At 37.3% G+C, this 17,666-nt stretch overlaps 2 protein-coding genes across 3 annotated transcripts; both read right to left on the reverse strand.

Moving 5' to 3' along the window:
* Positions 1-1,114: 1,114 nt before the first annotated feature.
* LOC117704114 (olfactory receptor 5D16-like) lies at positions 1,115-4,880 on the reverse strand. Its single transcript, XM_076928268.1, has 3 exons — positions 4,851-4,880; positions 4,191-4,314; positions 1,115-3,466 (listed from the first exon to the last, which is right to left on the reverse strand). Exon 3 carries the CDS (start codon positions 3,433-3,435, stop codon positions 2,491-2,493), a length of 945 nt encoding a protein of 314 aa, XP_076784383.1. The 5' UTR covers positions 3,436-3,466; positions 4,191-4,314; positions 4,851-4,880; the 3' UTR covers positions 1,115-2,490.
* Positions 4,881-6,127: 1,247 nt separating this feature from the next.
* Positions 6,128-10,357, reverse strand: LOC117704285 (olfactory receptor 5L1-like). Of its 2 annotated transcripts, none has more exons than XM_034496383.2 (2): positions 10,281-10,357; positions 6,128-7,850 (listed from the first exon to the last, which is right to left on the reverse strand). In XM_034496383.2, the coding sequence occupies exon 2, from the start codon at positions 7,807-7,809 to the stop codon at positions 6,844-6,846; it is 966 nt and encodes a 321-aa protein (XP_034352274.1). In that variant the 5' UTR covers positions 7,810-7,850; positions 10,281-10,357; the 3' UTR covers positions 6,128-6,843. The 2 variants fall into 2 exon arrangements, with proteins under 2 accessions (XP_034352274.1, XP_076784384.1); XM_076928269.1 differs by having other exon boundaries at positions 10,341-10,352.
* Between the last annotated feature and the right edge of the window lie 7,309 nt (positions 10,358-17,666).

Here is a 17,666-nt window from a genome sequence, read left to right on the forward strand (position 1 = left end):
AAGCCACAGGTGCACATGTTACATTATGTTAATAGCAGCCTTATTTGTGATAGCCAGAAGCTGGAAACAACCCAGATGTCCCACAACAGAAGAATGGATACAGAAAATGTGGTTGATTTGCACAACGGAATATTCAGCTATTAAGAATGAGGATATTATAAATTTTGCAGTCAAATGGATGGAACTAAATTAATTTTTTTAAATGTTATTTTTGAGAGTAAAATCTTACTTGCCATCATCTTTTATTAATGAAAACACATTATTATTTACAGAAAAAGAAACAATAATTCATTAATTAAAAGTGGCAAAACATGATTTAATTTTTTTTTAAAAATTAACATAATATTTCTACTATATTCCTACTTCTCTGGCCATGGAAGGGTATCCTGGTTCTTGGGTTGTGGGATCCGCCACGCCCCCAGAACCCAGGCTTCTGACACTAATCTCCATTCAACCTGCACCCTTCAGTCACATAGGACACAGGTGGAGGGCATGATAAACAGGCCTCAGACCCTAGAGAGATTTACATACTAATGAGGTACCTGAAGGCCAAAGGGTGGAGCCAAATAAGCATTCCTCCGCAGCCCCTCCCCCCTCTTTCCCTTCCTATTTAACTCAGGTCTGCCCTGGGTTTTTGGGGGAGGTGCATCCAGATCCATCCACCATCCCTCATGCCAATAAACCGGTTTTGGAAACCCAAGGACTTTCTCGTGTTTGGGGCCACGCTGTGAGGAGCCTTGGAGAGGCCTTTAGTGAGCACCGGGGCCTAACTTCCAGTTGGAGGAACCCAGATCATTCCCAGCCAACTACACACAGTATGGCCTGAGGAACCCTGCAGTTCCCCAGCCACTTTTACTGACATCCTACTATTGTGAAAGATAATTAGTCATTTGAAAAGTTAAAATAAAATGTCTTTTAATTCTTCTCTGTTGTAGATGCAGAAAATGTGAAATACAAAACCATTATTTTCTATGTAATTCAACAAAAGTATAGAACAATCTTCATAAAAATAAAATCTAAGTCTAATATTTTATCTTTGAGATTTTTAATAAAAATATTATAATAATTTTAGGACTATAAGACTTTTCTATTATAAGCAGTATTTTTTCTCCATTTAGGTTAAAACTAGAAGTGATATTTTAATATACTTTTTGTATACAACAAAGGCAAATTAGATACAAATGCTTTAAAACAACTGCACTGAAACATTCAATGTCAACTATAATTTCAAATAAATAACAGTAAAATAGTATTAAAATTGAAATGAGCATATCGTTAACATTTGTCAACATTCTAAAATGCCATTTTATGCTTCTAAACCTTTTACAAATTTGTATAGCCAACCACACTGAGACTGGAGTGCTAAATTAAATAATTAAAATAGTAAGAACAATTTATTTTCATGTACATTTCTTGGAACACATTATAACAAGTCTTTTATTTATAAGACACAGAAAAATAGCTCCAAGTAATTATTGGATTGTTGCTGGAATAAAACATAATTACCTTCTGAGCAAGGTTGGTGCTCCTGAATGAAACAACACTCTTTCACAAGCCATGAGAAATAAAATGGCTTCCCTGTTGTTTTGTTTGTAGTTAAGTGCTTATCATCTAAATTACAGGGTAAAACAATATGAAATTAGGAACAATTATTCCTATGTTTCAAAATGCATTTCACCAGAGACATTATTATGGTATTTCAAAATAACATTGGATTTGGAAATCATGAAAAGATGAAACCATCTCTCCCTAACTACCACTTATTTCTCTACATCCACATTGTGGAGATGAAACTCTTTTAGCACTCCAGTCTTATTTGTCACAAAGAATAAATATTTGGCAGTGTAATTAGTTGTCACATGCATATAATGTGTCACATATGACTCATACATTTTCATTTGTTACACAGAATCATTCTGTGAGCTAAACTACACTACACATTAATGACAAAGACTAAAGTTAAGGTCAACCACATTTATACAGTATATTCAAGCCAAACATAATAGCATCTCTTGGTCCTAAAATGTATTTTTTCACTTGAAATTTTTTTTTCCTGTTTTGAAAATTCAGGAGTTTTAAAATGAATTTTTAATGCACAGTTCATCCACTCAAAACCAAACATGTATTTCTTTTTTTTTTTTTTTTGCATTTTTATTGGTTATTTTATTTATTTAGATTTCAAATGTTATCCTTCTTCCTTCCCAGTTTCCCCTCCACAAGTCCCCTGTCCACTCCACCCTCCCCCTGCCTCTTTGAGGGTGCTCCCCCACCTGTCCATCCACTCCTACCTCAGAGGCCTAGTGTTTCCCTATTCTGGGTCATCAAGCCTCCAGGACCAAGGGGATCCCCTCCTAGTGATGCCAGATAAGGCTATGCTCTGCTACATATCCAGCTGGAGCCATGGGTACCCTCTGTGTACTCTTTGGTTAGTCATTTAGTCCCTGGGAGTGTTTTTCAATAGCACAATTAATTGTATCTTGAGGCTTAAAGTCACTGAGAAAAATATCTTGCATTCATTAATTTACTGACTGTGTCTTTGACATCTTTATTTCTGAGACTGTAGATCAGGGGATTTAGCATGGGGATTACCACTGTGTAAAACAAAGAAGCCACTTTGACAGTGTGCCTGGAGTTCTTGGAGTTGGGTACACAGTAGAGAAATAATATGGTTCCATGGAAGATGGTGATGGCTGTCATGTGGGAAGCACAGGTAGAGAAGACTTTGCGGTGCCCACTAGATGAATGCATTTTCAGGGCAGTGACAATAATGAACAAATACGATGTAAGAATGATGAGCAGTGTGCTAATCTCATTGAAAGTGGCAACAATAAAAAGCAGTAACTGGGTAAGATGAGAATCAGAGCAAGAGAGGGCTATTAGGGAGGACAGTTCACAGAAGAAGTGATTGATTGTGTTGAAACCCCGAAAATATAAATTCAAAGCAGAACAGGTGAGTGTCAGAGAGCACACCACCCCCCATGCATAGGATCCAAGCACTAGCAAGGCACAGAGCCTCTTTGACATGACAACTGTGTACAGCAGGGGGTTACAGACAGCCACAAAGCGGTCATAGGCCATCACAGCAAATAGAATTAGTTCAGTCACTACAAATGTGCAAAAGAAAAAGAACTGCATTATGCACCCTAAAAATGAAATGGTCCTGTCTTCTACAACAAGGTTCACCAGCATCTTGGGAGCAATGATAGAAGAATAGCAGAAATCTGCAAAGGAGAGGTGGCTGAGGAAGAAGTACATGGGGGTGTGCAGTTTGGGGTTAATCTTGATGATCATGATCATCCCCAGGTTGCCTACCACACTGAAGCTATAAATTGCAAGAAACAACAAGAAGAGGGGAATCTGCAGTTCTGGGTAATCTGAGAAGCCCAAGAGAGCGAATGTGACCTCAGAAGTTAGATTTATGTCTGTCAGAAACATGATTCCTTCTGATGAGATCTGAAAATTGGTCCTGAAAATAAAATAGGGAAAGAGGTTTGCACATAAAGCATGCCTAACTAACTGTCAACAAACCTAAAGATGAAATACATACCCTTTGTGATATTGAGATACTGAAATATTAAGACAGATTAACCAGAAATTAAATTGCTAGTATATTATGAGTGATCTCATAGCTCTAATCATTTTCTTAAATATGCTTAAACATAATTTTAACTCATTATTGTGCAATACAATAATTAATAAAGAAACATATAAAACTGTGATCAAACATTAAGCAATCAAATTTTACTGAACTCCCTAGCTCTTTCTCTTAAAAATTAGTCAAATGAAATATTTTATTGTAATAGTACTGGAATTTCCAATGAAACATAGAGAAAGCATCAACTATGAAAAATACCTTATACTAATATTTGTGCATGCTGAGATATTACAAATCAATCTATGGCATTTTCAATCACAGCAATACTAATATTATTAGAATTTACTAAGGATATTGTCTATTAAATTCAATTTTTCATTTGCTTTTAATGTAAAATAAGTTATCTTTTATGCTGCCTTTTTTTTTTGCTCATGAGCAAGTGAAGTTTAATAAAAATTCTTCAATCGGAAAGAAGAAAAAAATAACCAAACCCCTAAAACTACTGTGGTTTCACTTTCAGTCAAATGGTCATTAGCATTACAAGATGAAATTTTTGCATGTGAAATGATAAAATTCAGTTTAAACAATCCATTACCTTAACTGTTTGGTTGTCTTTTATAGCATTTCTTCTTGTTATATTTAAATTAAATCTTTTAAGATGTAAACTATGGAATTAATTCCATTGAATGTGAAGATTTCTTCAAAGATATTCTGAATATCTATACAAAATTAAACACATAGAGTGAATATTGCGAAATGCTCTTATCTAGAAATAATAGTTCGCACACAGTGAGAATAGTATTTTTCTTAATGAATTTTTTTCTTCTCCCTGTAAGCCATCTCAAATATACATTCAATCCCTATATTCATGTGAAGAGAAGGAAAGCCTGTTAAGGTCTTTCTCCATTTTGTTTTCCCAGAAGGTTTGCTTTATTCATTGTGATTCAACAATTTAAATGTCTATCTGAACTGCAAACTAGTCCTAATTTTCACTTACACAAGGAGGTATATATTTTTGAAAACACTCATGACCTACCTTATTTCAAATACATGCTCACAACCAAACAAGGTTCTTTCAACATAACTTTTAATACAGTAGCACTTTTGATTCCTTGGATTTAAGGTACAAACATCATTATTGTTTCAAATCTTCTCCTAAATTACGTTTTCTCATGAAATGGTGACACAAAGCTGTGGTGTTCTACATAGCTAACAGGGAAAATATTACCAATATTTTTCAGTCCTGTAGACAAACCTGTTGGTGGTAAGTGCAGTCTCCTCTTGCCCCTATAAAAAGAACTTATTTGAGGGAGTTACTAACTCTATTATTATACTTGCTGTCTCTCCCCCCCGCCCCCGGCATTATTGTCTAGAGATAATTAGTTGTGTTGTTCTCTAGAGGTGACAGAACAAGCAATTAACATTAAATACTATTTATGATCTAATTTTAATTTCATGGAAAACTTGAATGAAAGCTACAGCATCTTTGGAAGTATTTCATGTGAGTTTTAGCTTTGTTAGTGTCATCTGCAACTCTATTTATATTTATTTATTTATTTATTTATTAAATTATTTATTTGTTCACTTTACAACCCAATATCAGTCTTTCCGCTCCTCACAGTATCTCCTTAAGTAAGGCCCCTCAATTCCTCTTAGAAAAGGAAACCCCCCTCTGGGTGTCAACCCCCATTCTTCCCATTTCTCATTCCACCCCTATGCATTCCCAACCTCAACCCTGAACATCAAGTTGCTATGGGAGGAGGTACATCCTCTTCCACTGATTCCAGTCAAGGCTGTCTATTTTGGGATCCACAGGCAGACATCTAGTCAACAGGCTCATGGCAACCCCTGCTCTAGTTTTTGAGGAACCTGCATGCAGACCAAGAAGGCCATCCACTACATATGTGCAGGGGGCCTAGGTCCAATCTGTGCTCACTCTTTGGTTGGTGATTCAGTTTCTGGCAGCCCCCAAGGGTCCCGGTTAGTGTGCAACTCTATTTTCAATCCTCAATTCCTCAATGCCTATTCTTATAATTTTTTCTTTAATAGAAATTTGTGAAATGAAGTTTATTTTTATTTACTTCAAAATTATTCTTGAATTTCCTCATCTCTGGACTTTATAGCATTAAACTATTGCTTTCTTATTTATACTAAAGTAGAAAAGTGATCGCATATTACCTCACATCTACTAGATGGATTGAAAGCTCCTTGAGTATAACATGCAATTAATATTTCCTGGATTCTTGTGAATATATGTTATTTATTTATTTAATGAGTGAAAAACCATGTTGATAACAGATATAGCCAATATTAACACAGAGAATACTGAATGAAGACTTGAATTGCTTAAAAATTAAAATTCAAAATCAAAACAGCTTTTGCTTTCTTGAACTTAATCTAACTGTTTTTTAACATTAGATACCAGATAATGTTTTATTTCAACAAGTAAAGATAAGGTAGAAACTGATATCAATTATCTTGGAGTGTAGAAGTGAAACATGAATCAAGATGCATGAAGAAACATGAACTAGCTATAATGAGCAAGCAATATTTTATTAAGGTCAAATGTGTATGCAAAAAACTGACAGACTGGAGATGTACTTAGAGGTGAGGTGCATGTTAACTCTCACTATAGTGAAGAAAGTATAGTATGAAGAAGTCAGTGACAGTTCATAAATATAGACACCAATAAGGCAAGCCAATGATATAAAAGCCCAATACAGAGAAATACAAAAATAAAATAACACAAAGGATTATATATAAGATGGATTGAAAGCTCCTTGAGTATAACATGCAATTAATATTTCCTGGATTCTTGTGAATATATGTTATTCTTGCATTCATTTTTACCTTAATTATTAAATGAAGTTCTAACGCAATACAGTGATTCAAATACCAAATAGTAAAGGAAACACCAAACAACCTTAATGTATATATTATATAGACTAGATTATAAACTATAGATACTGTGTATAAACTGTTTGACAAAATGTTGTTATCAGGAAGTCACTTTTTAGGTAGATCATATATCACATAAATTATGCTATAATAAAAGTCTACAATCATAAGAAGATGCATGTACTACATCAAAACCATTCTTCAACTGTACTTTTGCATATAGAGAACACACAGGGATGATATGTGAATACTAAGACTCAGTAATAAGTATCCTTTTGAAATAGCCGTCTATTTTATGCTCTTTATACAGCTCACCTATATGCTTATATATGAGTCTTCTCTATGGATTCCTAAGTTTTGCTAAAAAAAATAAAATCTAGTGAAGTATTCCTTTTAGAGCCTAACACTTTCCCAAGAGCCTCCTTCACATCTTTATTCCTCAAACTGTAGATCAGGGGGTTCAGCATGGGAATGACCACAGTGTAGAAGACAGTAGTCACTTTATCAACATCTAGACTATTACCAGAGTTGGGCTGACAATAAATAAAAAGGATTGTTCCATGGAAGACCATGATGACTGTGAGATGGGAGGCACAGGTAGAAAAGGCTTTGCGTCTCCCCTCTGCAGAGCGCATCTTCAGGATGGTGATGAGGATAAACAAATAGGAGGTGAAGATGATCACAATAGTGAGAATCTCATTAAAATTGACAATGATGAACAGGAAAAACTCATTCATAGTAACATCAGAGCAAGCAAGACTTAAGAGAGGAGGCAGATCACAAAAGAAGTGGTTAATCACATTTGACTTAAACGATGGGATCTCAAGGGCTAAGCATAGGTGAATCAAAGAACACACTGATGCATAGAGGTAGCAACAGGACACCAGTACTAGACAGAGCTTTGGGGACATGATGACCATGTACAATAATGGATTACAAATGGCCACAAAGCGGTCATAGGCCATTACAGCCAGTAGGAAGACCTCAGTGATAGCAAAAGTACAAAATAAATAAAATTGTAACATGCATTCCAGGTAAGAAACAACTTTATCCTTGTTGATAATGTCAGTGAACATCTTTGGCACTATGATGGAAGCATAGCAGAAATCCACAAATGACAGGTGGCTGAGGAAAAAGTACATAGGAGTATGAAGTTGAGAGCTGACGTGAATCAGCACAGTCATGCCCAGGTTTGCTATGACTGTCACTCCATAAATGACAAGAAACACCAGAAAGAGAAATATTGCCAGCTCTGGGACATCAGAAAAGCCAAGAAGAATGAACTCTGCCATGGAAGTACAGTTTACCTCATCCATGTCTGCTACATGGCAATTTAGCCAAGTAGATCTTACTACTTCTGGGAAGAGAAAAGGGGAGAAAATAAGAGATTTCTATTAACTGCAGAAAAACATTGAATTAATGTCAAGAACATGTGCTTGTAGTACAAAGAAAACAGAATTATGAAAATTTCAAATTATTGAACAGTTCAGATGTGTACAAAAAATAAAATCTCAGTAAACCACTATCATACATGTTAACATAAGTCATGACTATATCAAGAATATTCTCTGATATGGGTGTTGTAATTTTGTTTGAAATACATTCACTGTTGTAATTTGATATATGATAAAATTTAATCTAACAAGTGAACTTTATTAAAGATATGACCTGGCAGTTTGTGGTCTATTTTGTCTATGTCATATACATAGTTGTCCCACATTCACTCAACCTAATAACATGAAACTAGGAATGTACTCCCTGCAATTACATCCTGAAGCACTAGAGAAATTTCATCTGAAGCTAATGCCTTGTAAAGGTCCTTAAATTTCAATAATATTAAAAATTAAAAGTAAAATTCAGAAAACCCAATGATAAAAAATAACAATTTTTATTCCTTATTAAAACTACTTGTTTCATTATAAGCAAGATCTTATATAAAAATCTTATTATGATAATAAATAAAAATTAAAACCTAAATTATTCTAAATTAAAGATTGTAAGCTATGTTTTGTAAACTCTAATCATATTAAAATAATTGAAAATCATTTACAAAATTGTATTAGAATATTTATTAGGATATTAATACAAAAAGCTGTCAAAAGGAAGCATCATTAAATTATGGCTAATCATTACATATAAGTTGGAAAATTAGAATTTTTTTTCAAATTATATCTTAGATATGATTAATTCTAAAAACCTAGAGCATGCAAAATATAATCTAGTCTTACATAACATAAAATACAGTTACATATAATATATACTTTATACTTGCCTAAATTACATATATAAAAATATACAAATATTATATATATATATGATATATATAATTGCCTATATTAAAAAGAAATAAATAAAAACTTCTCCAATTTGTTTAAGTAATTTTTTGGATGAGTTGACTGACTTAAAATGTCATGACACTGTAAACACAATCTCATAGTAGAGTTATTTTCTCTGATTTTCTAAAAAAAAAAAAAACCACATGAAGAAATTGAATATTTTTATTACTTTAAATAAACTGAGAAAAACAGAAACAAAGACCAAAAGAGTGTAGAATTTTTTCATCTTGAATTAAGATGTACAGTCTTGACTTTATCATGTTCTTGACAGGAGAGAGAGAGAGAGAGAAAGAGAGAGAGAGAAGACAGACAAGAAGTATGGAATGAAGGAAGGAAGAAAGGAAGGAAGGAAGGAAGGAAGGAAGGAAGGAAGGAAGGAAGGAAGGAAGGAAAGAAGGAAGGAAGGAAGGAAGGAAAGATAGAAAGAGAGAAAGACACTGACAAACCTACTAAATGAATAGTAAAATGCCTATAAAGAATCAACTCTACACCATGAACTATAAAGCAACTCAATAAAGCTGGAAGCACATTATGTTTTCTTACTCATCAAGAGTTCAACAACTGGTTACATGATGGTAAATGGTCAACCCTGAAGACATACATATATGATACTTCATATGTATGAGCATGTTATATTTAGGAATGCAAAAATATAGACACATACATATATTCATGCAATAACAGTGAGACAGAGGCTCATGGAAGGAGACCTGGTAGAGGTATAGGAGAGGCTTTAAAGGAAGAAAAGGAAAGGAGGAAATCTTGCAATTAAATTAAAATTCTCCAAACACAAGCAAAGTAATTTAAAAAGTAACTTTCATTAAATCTTTAAGTCATACAAAAAGAAAAATGAGGAAAGAAAAGAAAGGACAATGTAAAGAAAATATTAGGAAAATTTTCTTGGTAACAAAAAATCTTGGAAGTCAGGTTTGAATTGTTCTACAGGGATAACATTAAAATTACTTTTTGATAAATTCAAAGAAAATTGAATGCAAAATGCTTATCTCTGTTCACAAGCAGGACCTGACAGCCTGACTACTGCATAAAAACTATTCAACCTTTTGAACTGATTAGGTATGGCAAAAGGAAGCTCATAGTCTGTCATGAAGTAAGTTAGTAAAAGAGATAGGAGAGAGAAAAAGAGTAACACACAACACGCAAACACACATATAAGCACACACACACAAACACACATACAGACACAGTGGAGAAAATAAAAAAAAAGAGACAGAGAAACATAGTAAGACAGAAAGTATATGTTATATCTTTAGTCTCAAATTTTTCATGCTCATGATGTTTGATACTAGAAAGGAATAGTTTCATTTGTCATCAGCTGTCACTTCCTGAAAGCACTACGAAATTTTTTCAGGTCAAAGTAAAATTTAAGAGTTCCCATATGTAATCTCCAATAGAAGAGAGAAAATTTGAATAAATTTAAAAACTAACTTTACTTGATAAAATATGTCCATTTCCAATTTTCAGTAATTAGAGCCTTATGCTTATGAACAAACCTGACACATGTTCTCCCCAGGACTGTAAAATTTAAACATTTCTCATGAGCAGAGAGTTTATAACTAGAAATTAAGCTCTAGGGAAAAGGGTCCCTTGTGTAAAGCAAAGACTAATTTCTATGTCATAACAAAGTTAATAAAACTGAAGTAGAGATATATGTCCTGGTGGGGTAAATATATTCTCTGTGGAAGATCTGAAGAAATTTGTTTATAAGCCACAAGGATTTAGGGAGCTGATGCACAACAATACTAATAAAGTTAAGTAATGTAAATTATATTCAAAAATTCAGCATTTTTACTACAGTCTGCCCTTATAATGATTAAGTAATATCTTTAATGACACATATTTTCAAATAAGATGTTAAAATAACGATGAGCTATTCTTATGTCCAAGTCAGTTAAACCTTCAGATAAGGCCCTTGTTTCCTAGATGACAGTTTCCTTGACAATTTCTGGAAGTCTTATCAAAAAATATCTAAATAATTTTCTTCTTTTTTTATATTTTTCTTTTATTTCTGAATAATATTTTAAAATTTTTATTCAAAATGCTTTCTATCTCAAAGTCTCTATACCCTTCATAGATTCTCTCCCTCCTTTCTCTTTGTTTCTGAGACCATCTGGAGCATCAGGTTTGTACAGGCATAACATCACCCACTGAGCACAGACTAGGCAGTCATAGAGACTGAACTACATCTCTATTACATACGAGCCAGGGCCCTCCGTCCAGCCAGTGTGCAATCTTTGGTTGCTGGCTCAGTCTTTGAGAACTCCCAGGGTCCAGGTTAGTTGACTCTGTTGGTCCTCCTGTTGGTTTCCTCTCGCCTCAGGGAGTTCAAAACCTTACCCTCTCTTTCACAGGAGTCCTTTTCTACTGTCCTTTATTTGACTGTGGTTATCTGCATCTGTTTTAGTCAGCTGCTGGGTAGAATCTCTCAGAGGACAGCCATGCTAGACTCCTATCTCAAGTATAAGATTGTTGCTAACGGTGTCAGGAATTGGTGTTTGCCTGAGGAATGGGTCTCAAGTTGGGCTAGGTATTTGTTGGCCATTCCTTCCATCTTTGTCCCTGAATTTCTTTTAGACAGGACAATTTTGGGGTTGAAAGATATTTTTTGTGGGTTGATATTCTTATTCCTCCACTCAGCATCATTCCTCACTACACTACAGGGAGTAACTTCTTTAGGTTCCATGTCCCCAGTGTTAGTCATTTTGGCTAAAGTCACCTACATTGACCACTTGGAGTCTCCTCCATTCCAGGTCCCTGGGGATTCTAGAGATTTACACACACACACACACACACACACACACACACACACACACCTCTCTGCCAGCTGCAGATTTCTGTTTATTCTCCTGGCCTCTGAGGCTCTCTCCATTTTCCCTCTTCTTTTGATCTTACCCCTAATTACCCTCCCCTCCCTTGTCCTACCCAGTTCTCTCCCTCCTTCTGCTTCCTGTGACTATTTTATTTGCCCTTTTTACTGAGATTCCAGCATGCTCACTTGCCTTCCTTCTAGTTTAATTTCTTTTGGTCTGTGGCTCATTCCAACTCTGCTTCATACTGACACATTATGCAATTCTTTTCTGCAGGGAAGTAATGTCTCTCAGCTTTAACAGAAAGTAAATCTCTGAAAAGATGTCCTGTGCAACTAGAAAGAACAATGAGACACTTTGGTTCCTGTCCTGTTGCTGTAGTCAGATAAAAACAAGTTTAGTGTTATCACTATAAAAAGAAAAGTTGTTCCTTGTCAGGCATCAATGGGAGGTGAGGCTCTTGGTCCTGTGAAGGCTGGCTAGATGTCCCAGTGTAGGGGAATTCCAGGGCGGGGAGGAGGAAGTTGGTGGGTGAGTGGGGGAACACCCTCATAGAAGCAGGGGGATGGAAATGAAATAGGAGTTTTGGGGGGATGGGGTGGTACTGGGAAAGAAGAAAATATTTGAAATGTAAATAAAGAAAACATCCAATATAAAAATATAAAAAGTTCTTTCCCTTGCTGACTATGTGGATTGTGCAGACTTAACTGCATAATGAACACATGCAATCAAAATGTCAGATTCTCCCCAAATATATGTAATTATTATGTGTATATCAAAAATTCAGTTTCAACATTATAGAAAATAATATTCCAAGTGATCAACTCTAAATACCTGTACATTGCAAGCAGCATTATATGGAAACAGTAAGTAAAATGTACATGTTTGCATACAAACACACATACACACACACACACACACACACACACACACACCAATTATAATTTTGGAGGGTGTTCTGCGCGCCTCCCGTGTCCCCTTTTCACCAGTGGAAGAGAAACACGAGAGGCAGAATTCGGGTAGTTACCACAGCGAGGCTTTAATCTGTATCAGCAGTCATGAAAGACCGAGCAGAAGGGCCAAGACAGGAAGAGGCACCGCTTAAATACACCCTAGATTGACGTGTTCACTTCTGATTGGCTGTTCACTCATCACCCAATATTACGCCTCGGGATTGGCCAGTGACTTTGGCGGGCTTTCTGCCTTTGCAGCTGCGCAGTTAATTGTTTACCAGTGGAGACACGGGATGCCCGCGCCATCTTGGAATGGCGAATGCTGACTGCGGCTCCCAACATCTCTCTCTGTTTAAATTATTAATATGAAACAGCCTTTTGCCTATTAAGCGCAGCACCAATCAAGATTTGAACTCAAGCCCAATCAAGCAAACTCCATCTTGGGGGAATAAGCAATCAAGAGCTTACAGCCCGAAGATTCTCCCTTACCCTACCAGGTGCAATGGAGACAAGTCCTCTGGGTGCAAGGGCTAAGGGGATGTAAAGAGGAATTGACACCCGTCCCTGTGCAATGGAGTATAGCTCCCAGGAGTGCAAGGACTGTCAACCTACTATTCAGGTACCACAGCTATTTAGGCAAGGGCTGGCTGGACTTAGACCTCTCATCGACCCAGTGCAATGGGCTGAACCCTTGGGGTGCATCGACTGAGGGTCTCAGTCATCGGCTACTTTCTTAGTCTAGATAGCCAAATTTCAGGGGGAGATGCTTGCTCCAAGACTGCGAGTGCTTGGGCTATAGCGGCCTTGTCATGTTTTTGTTGGGCTCTGAGCTTACAGACCAACCATCATGAACACTAATCCACAACATAGGGCAGCACCAAGCAGGCATGTCTCCACCCATTTAAGAAAGAAAGAAAGAAAAGGCAGAAGAAATTCAAGAAGTAAAATCTCCAGGGGAAACAGGGTCCATCTGCACTCCATCAAGGCTCGAAATCCGGATCTGCAATTGCTGCTGCACCTGGTCCAACTCCCCAGTCCAACTCCTTTTTAAATAAGCAGAAAGATTATGGCTTTGAATAAATGTATCATTCACAAATCTCAGAGGTGTAATACCTGGATGTGGGGTTGCTGACACGCAGCTCATTTGAACCACATCCGTGAGCTGCTCCACATGGGCTTGGAGCAAATCAACTCTCTGATTGACCAACAGGATGCCTGATATGCATCCACTTTCTGTAAAATGGTCAAAGCCTTAGAGATCTTTTCTGAGTTTTGATGAACAACAGTACCTGCTGTAACTTGATTAACCATGGCTAGGTCTAGTGATCCATTCCAGCATTGTGCCAAAAGGCATGTAACATTTTTACAATCCAAGATATCAGAATTATTCTGAAAGTTGGATAACATAAAGAAAAATGAAGGGTCTACACACACCGACTCCAGTTGTGCAGATGCATTCTTAAACACCTTATTAATTTTAATGTTATTCAAATTGCTAGAGCTATTAAATCTTGTAGCTGAAGCATTTTATACCTCATGAAATATATCATTTAACAAGACAAAGGCAGAATACACCCTTTTTAACATTCTAAACAGTGGCTACAACACATAATTTAATTGTGTTGAAGCAGGATAAACTCAAGAAAATACACATATGATTTAATTTAGGACTTGCATCCCTTTGAAAACATCAAACAGAGGTTTAAATCCTCCTATGGTAAGCTTAAGATGAGGTTTTAGCCAATTAATATCTCTTAACAACTTTTAAAAATCACTAAGAGCAAATCAAGATTAAAAGTAAACTATTTTCTTTTGCATGTACACTCACAAGTCAGAAGATGGCGTTAGATCCCCACCACAAATGGTTGTGAGCCACCATGTGGTTGCTGGGAGTTCAGCTTTTATATTTTAAAAGTCTAGCCTTTAACGGCTGAGCCATCTCTCTGGCCCCATCTGATTAGGATATAACTGAGGTCTCAAATATTGAAAGACACTGTCTTTGAATCCTTTTTTTGGAGTAACAAGTACTCTAAAAATTTTTAAAGCTCGTTATATTGGAGCAATGGCTTGCAGAAAAAACTTCTTTAGAGAAATCCACTAATAAAGTATCACACAATGAATAATACACACTAAAAAATTTAACCTCTTAATTTTTTGTATTAAAGCAACAAGAATATTTATATATATAAAATGTAAAATGGTTAACCATTTTCTGAAGCAATCATTTTTAACAAATATCGCTTCATGGGCTCTTAAAAATTATGAATAAATTTATTGCCTGTAAACCTTTCACCTTTACCGGAAACGTAAAGGGATGGTATAAAACATCTTTTATATAAGCATTTACTGAAATGGCAGCTGGAATAGGCAAGTTAGGCTGTATAAATCTTAAATTTGAACTTTATTTTGGATTAATTTAATAACCAATCTTTTTTAGTCCAATGAAAATATCGGATAAAAGCCAACCCCACTCTCCAACAATTGTTACACACATTAAAGGAATCCAAAGCATCCCATCCTCAACAACTCCAAATACAAAGGAATTAAAACAACCTGAACCATACTCTATCAGCAGGCACAGTTATACTCATGGAGGGAAGCAGGCATAATTTTAATCTCTGTAGCATAATCATAACTGTTAGCCCACAGACTGTTGTAAAGTCTTTGGTTCTTAGATTTATCCCTCTTCTCACAAGAAACAATGAGGACAAAAGACGAATTCCGGTAAGCACATTTCTAGGACCAGGTCTAAAGACCCAGAACAAAAGGGAATGCTTAGCACCTGGGCTTCTGCAGCTAAGTCTGTATTGTCTTAATTCAAATGTAAATGTAACTTCCCACCTGCCTGTTCTCTGAGGCTTGGCTAGGTTTTGAACTGTGTGATTTTGACCTTAACGTTAAACCTTAAATTTAAACTGTAAACCTTAAAAGACACGTGTTGTATCTTTTCTCTATAAACATAGGCAAATCAAAAACTTTCAAACTCTCAAACTCTCGGTTGAGCTACCAACTGTAGCCAATGGAATATTGGCAGTTTAACTATGTTTTTAAGCCTCTTTTGTAAGTAACACTCAATAGCTGTAAACAATGGAGGTGCTTCAGCATTTGAATGTACTGGCAAGGGAACAGGCCAAGATCTAACTATGTCCCACAGTGATATACTTATCGCCAAATAGAAAGTCAGTGTCAGGAGAATCAGGGTCGTAATCTTGCAATCTGTCTTCCTTCTTCACAATCTGTACCAGCCGCGTAGGGACCCAAATTGAATTGTTTTCACCTGTGGAATAAGCACAAACAGCCCCCCTTCCTGGCCATGGTTCGGGCCTATCTCTTCCCTGACCTTGGAGAAGGGCCGCAGCCCTCTGTAAATTAGTTGCTGATAGTCCTGCGTTAGTAAGGGTGTTTCCCAAACCGCATTCAGCTGTGGCATTTTCAAAGATCATCTGTTCTATCACTGGCATTGCTTGCTCTAAGCTCTCGGGGCACTCCCCGTGTGTCTGCCGCTGGAAGGCAGCTTCCCAAGGCAGACTGCCTCCCTCCTCTGCCTGCCTTTCGTGCCACGCTCTCTTGCTCTTGCTCTGCCGGGCTGCAAGCCTCCGCAGGTAGCAGAGCGCAGACGCCCCTGTAACCAGTCTGACCCGGGCCCTGTCACAGCGTCTCTGTTCCCACAGCCAGAGGCGAGAAGCACGACAGGGGACCCTTGAGCCCGAGTGAGCCGCTGGCGCTGGGACTGAGTGACTCAAGGTCTTTCTTAGTCTTATCCCAGAACGGCTATCCTTTGCACAGGTGGCTACTTCCTCCTCTATGCTCTCCTCCTCGGAGCTGCCCAGTTCTATGGAGTCAGGCTCCTTAATGAAGTACAGGGGGTCCTTTTGACCTCCATTCTTTCTCCACCATCCGGTGGAGGGTCCTCAAGCTTAATGGACTCTGCAGTAGCCCTTGTTCCTTTTGAGTACTCTTTTCTATGGCCAGGCTTCTTGGCCTGCTTCTGTTGCCCAGGCTTTCTTGCCTGCTTCTCTTTTCTAGGCCCTTTGGCCTGATGCCGGCTAACATGCTCTGGTTCTGATAGCCTGGAGCAGACCAGTCTTGAAACCTCTTGACTTGCCCTAATAGCTGAAAGCAACGCAAACAAGAGGCTAGCTATTGCTGCGGTGGCAATGGGTGAATATCCACCCGCAATGAAGGTTTCTACCACAAGCATACCTTCCAGAGACGTACCTCGAATCCTGTAGTCTTTTGACCCGCCCCAAAACTTGGGGGCCTCTGCGTCGCCTTGAAACTCTCGGGTTTCGGCTCCAGTTGTTGCGCGCGCCTCCCATGTCCCCTTTTCACCCGTGGAAGAGAAACACGAGAGGCAGAATTCGGGTAGTTACCACAGCGAGGCTTTACTCTGTATCAGCAAATGCGGAAAGACGCAGAAGGGCCAAAGACAGGAAGAGGCATCGCTTAAATACACCCTAGAGTGACATGTTCACTTCTGAATGGCTGTTCACTCATCACCCAATATTACGCCTTGGGATTGGCCAGTGACTTTGGCGGACTTTCTGCCTTTGCAGCTGCGCAGTTAATTGTTTACCAGTGGAGACACGGGATGCCCGCGCCATCTTGGAATGGCGAATGCTGACTGCGGCTCCCAACAGGAGGGGGCACAAAAGAAGATTGAGGTTAGAGAGTGGTGAAAGCTATATAGATGCACTTCTTGTGTGCAATGTTCTCAGAGTATATACATTTAAAAATTATATCAACACCCAGGTTTTGGAAATAATCATGTAAATCGAAGCATATACACTGTCTAGATGGCTCATTGGGTGTAGGCACCATCACACTGTTCTGACAATATTAGTTTGAAGCCAGATTCTAATTATTTAAAAATCAAAGCATACTGTATTTCATAACTGGATGATTCTGGACACCAACATTCTTGTATCAAGTGTGCTACAATAATTCAGATTTCATTGGTTTTTGTCATAAAGTTGTTCTTTGTCATATTGCTGTGAAACATTTGAGTTCTCAGCAGGGACCAATTTCTAATGAAATAAAAAAATTATATAAAATTACT

This window comes from Arvicanthis niloticus, chromosome 2 (genome assembly GCF_011762505.2).
Source record: "Arvicanthis niloticus isolate mArvNil1 chromosome 2, mArvNil1.pat.X, whole genome shotgun sequence".
Lineage (NCBI taxonomy): Eukaryota > Metazoa > Chordata > Mammalia > Rodentia > Muridae > Arvicanthis > Arvicanthis niloticus.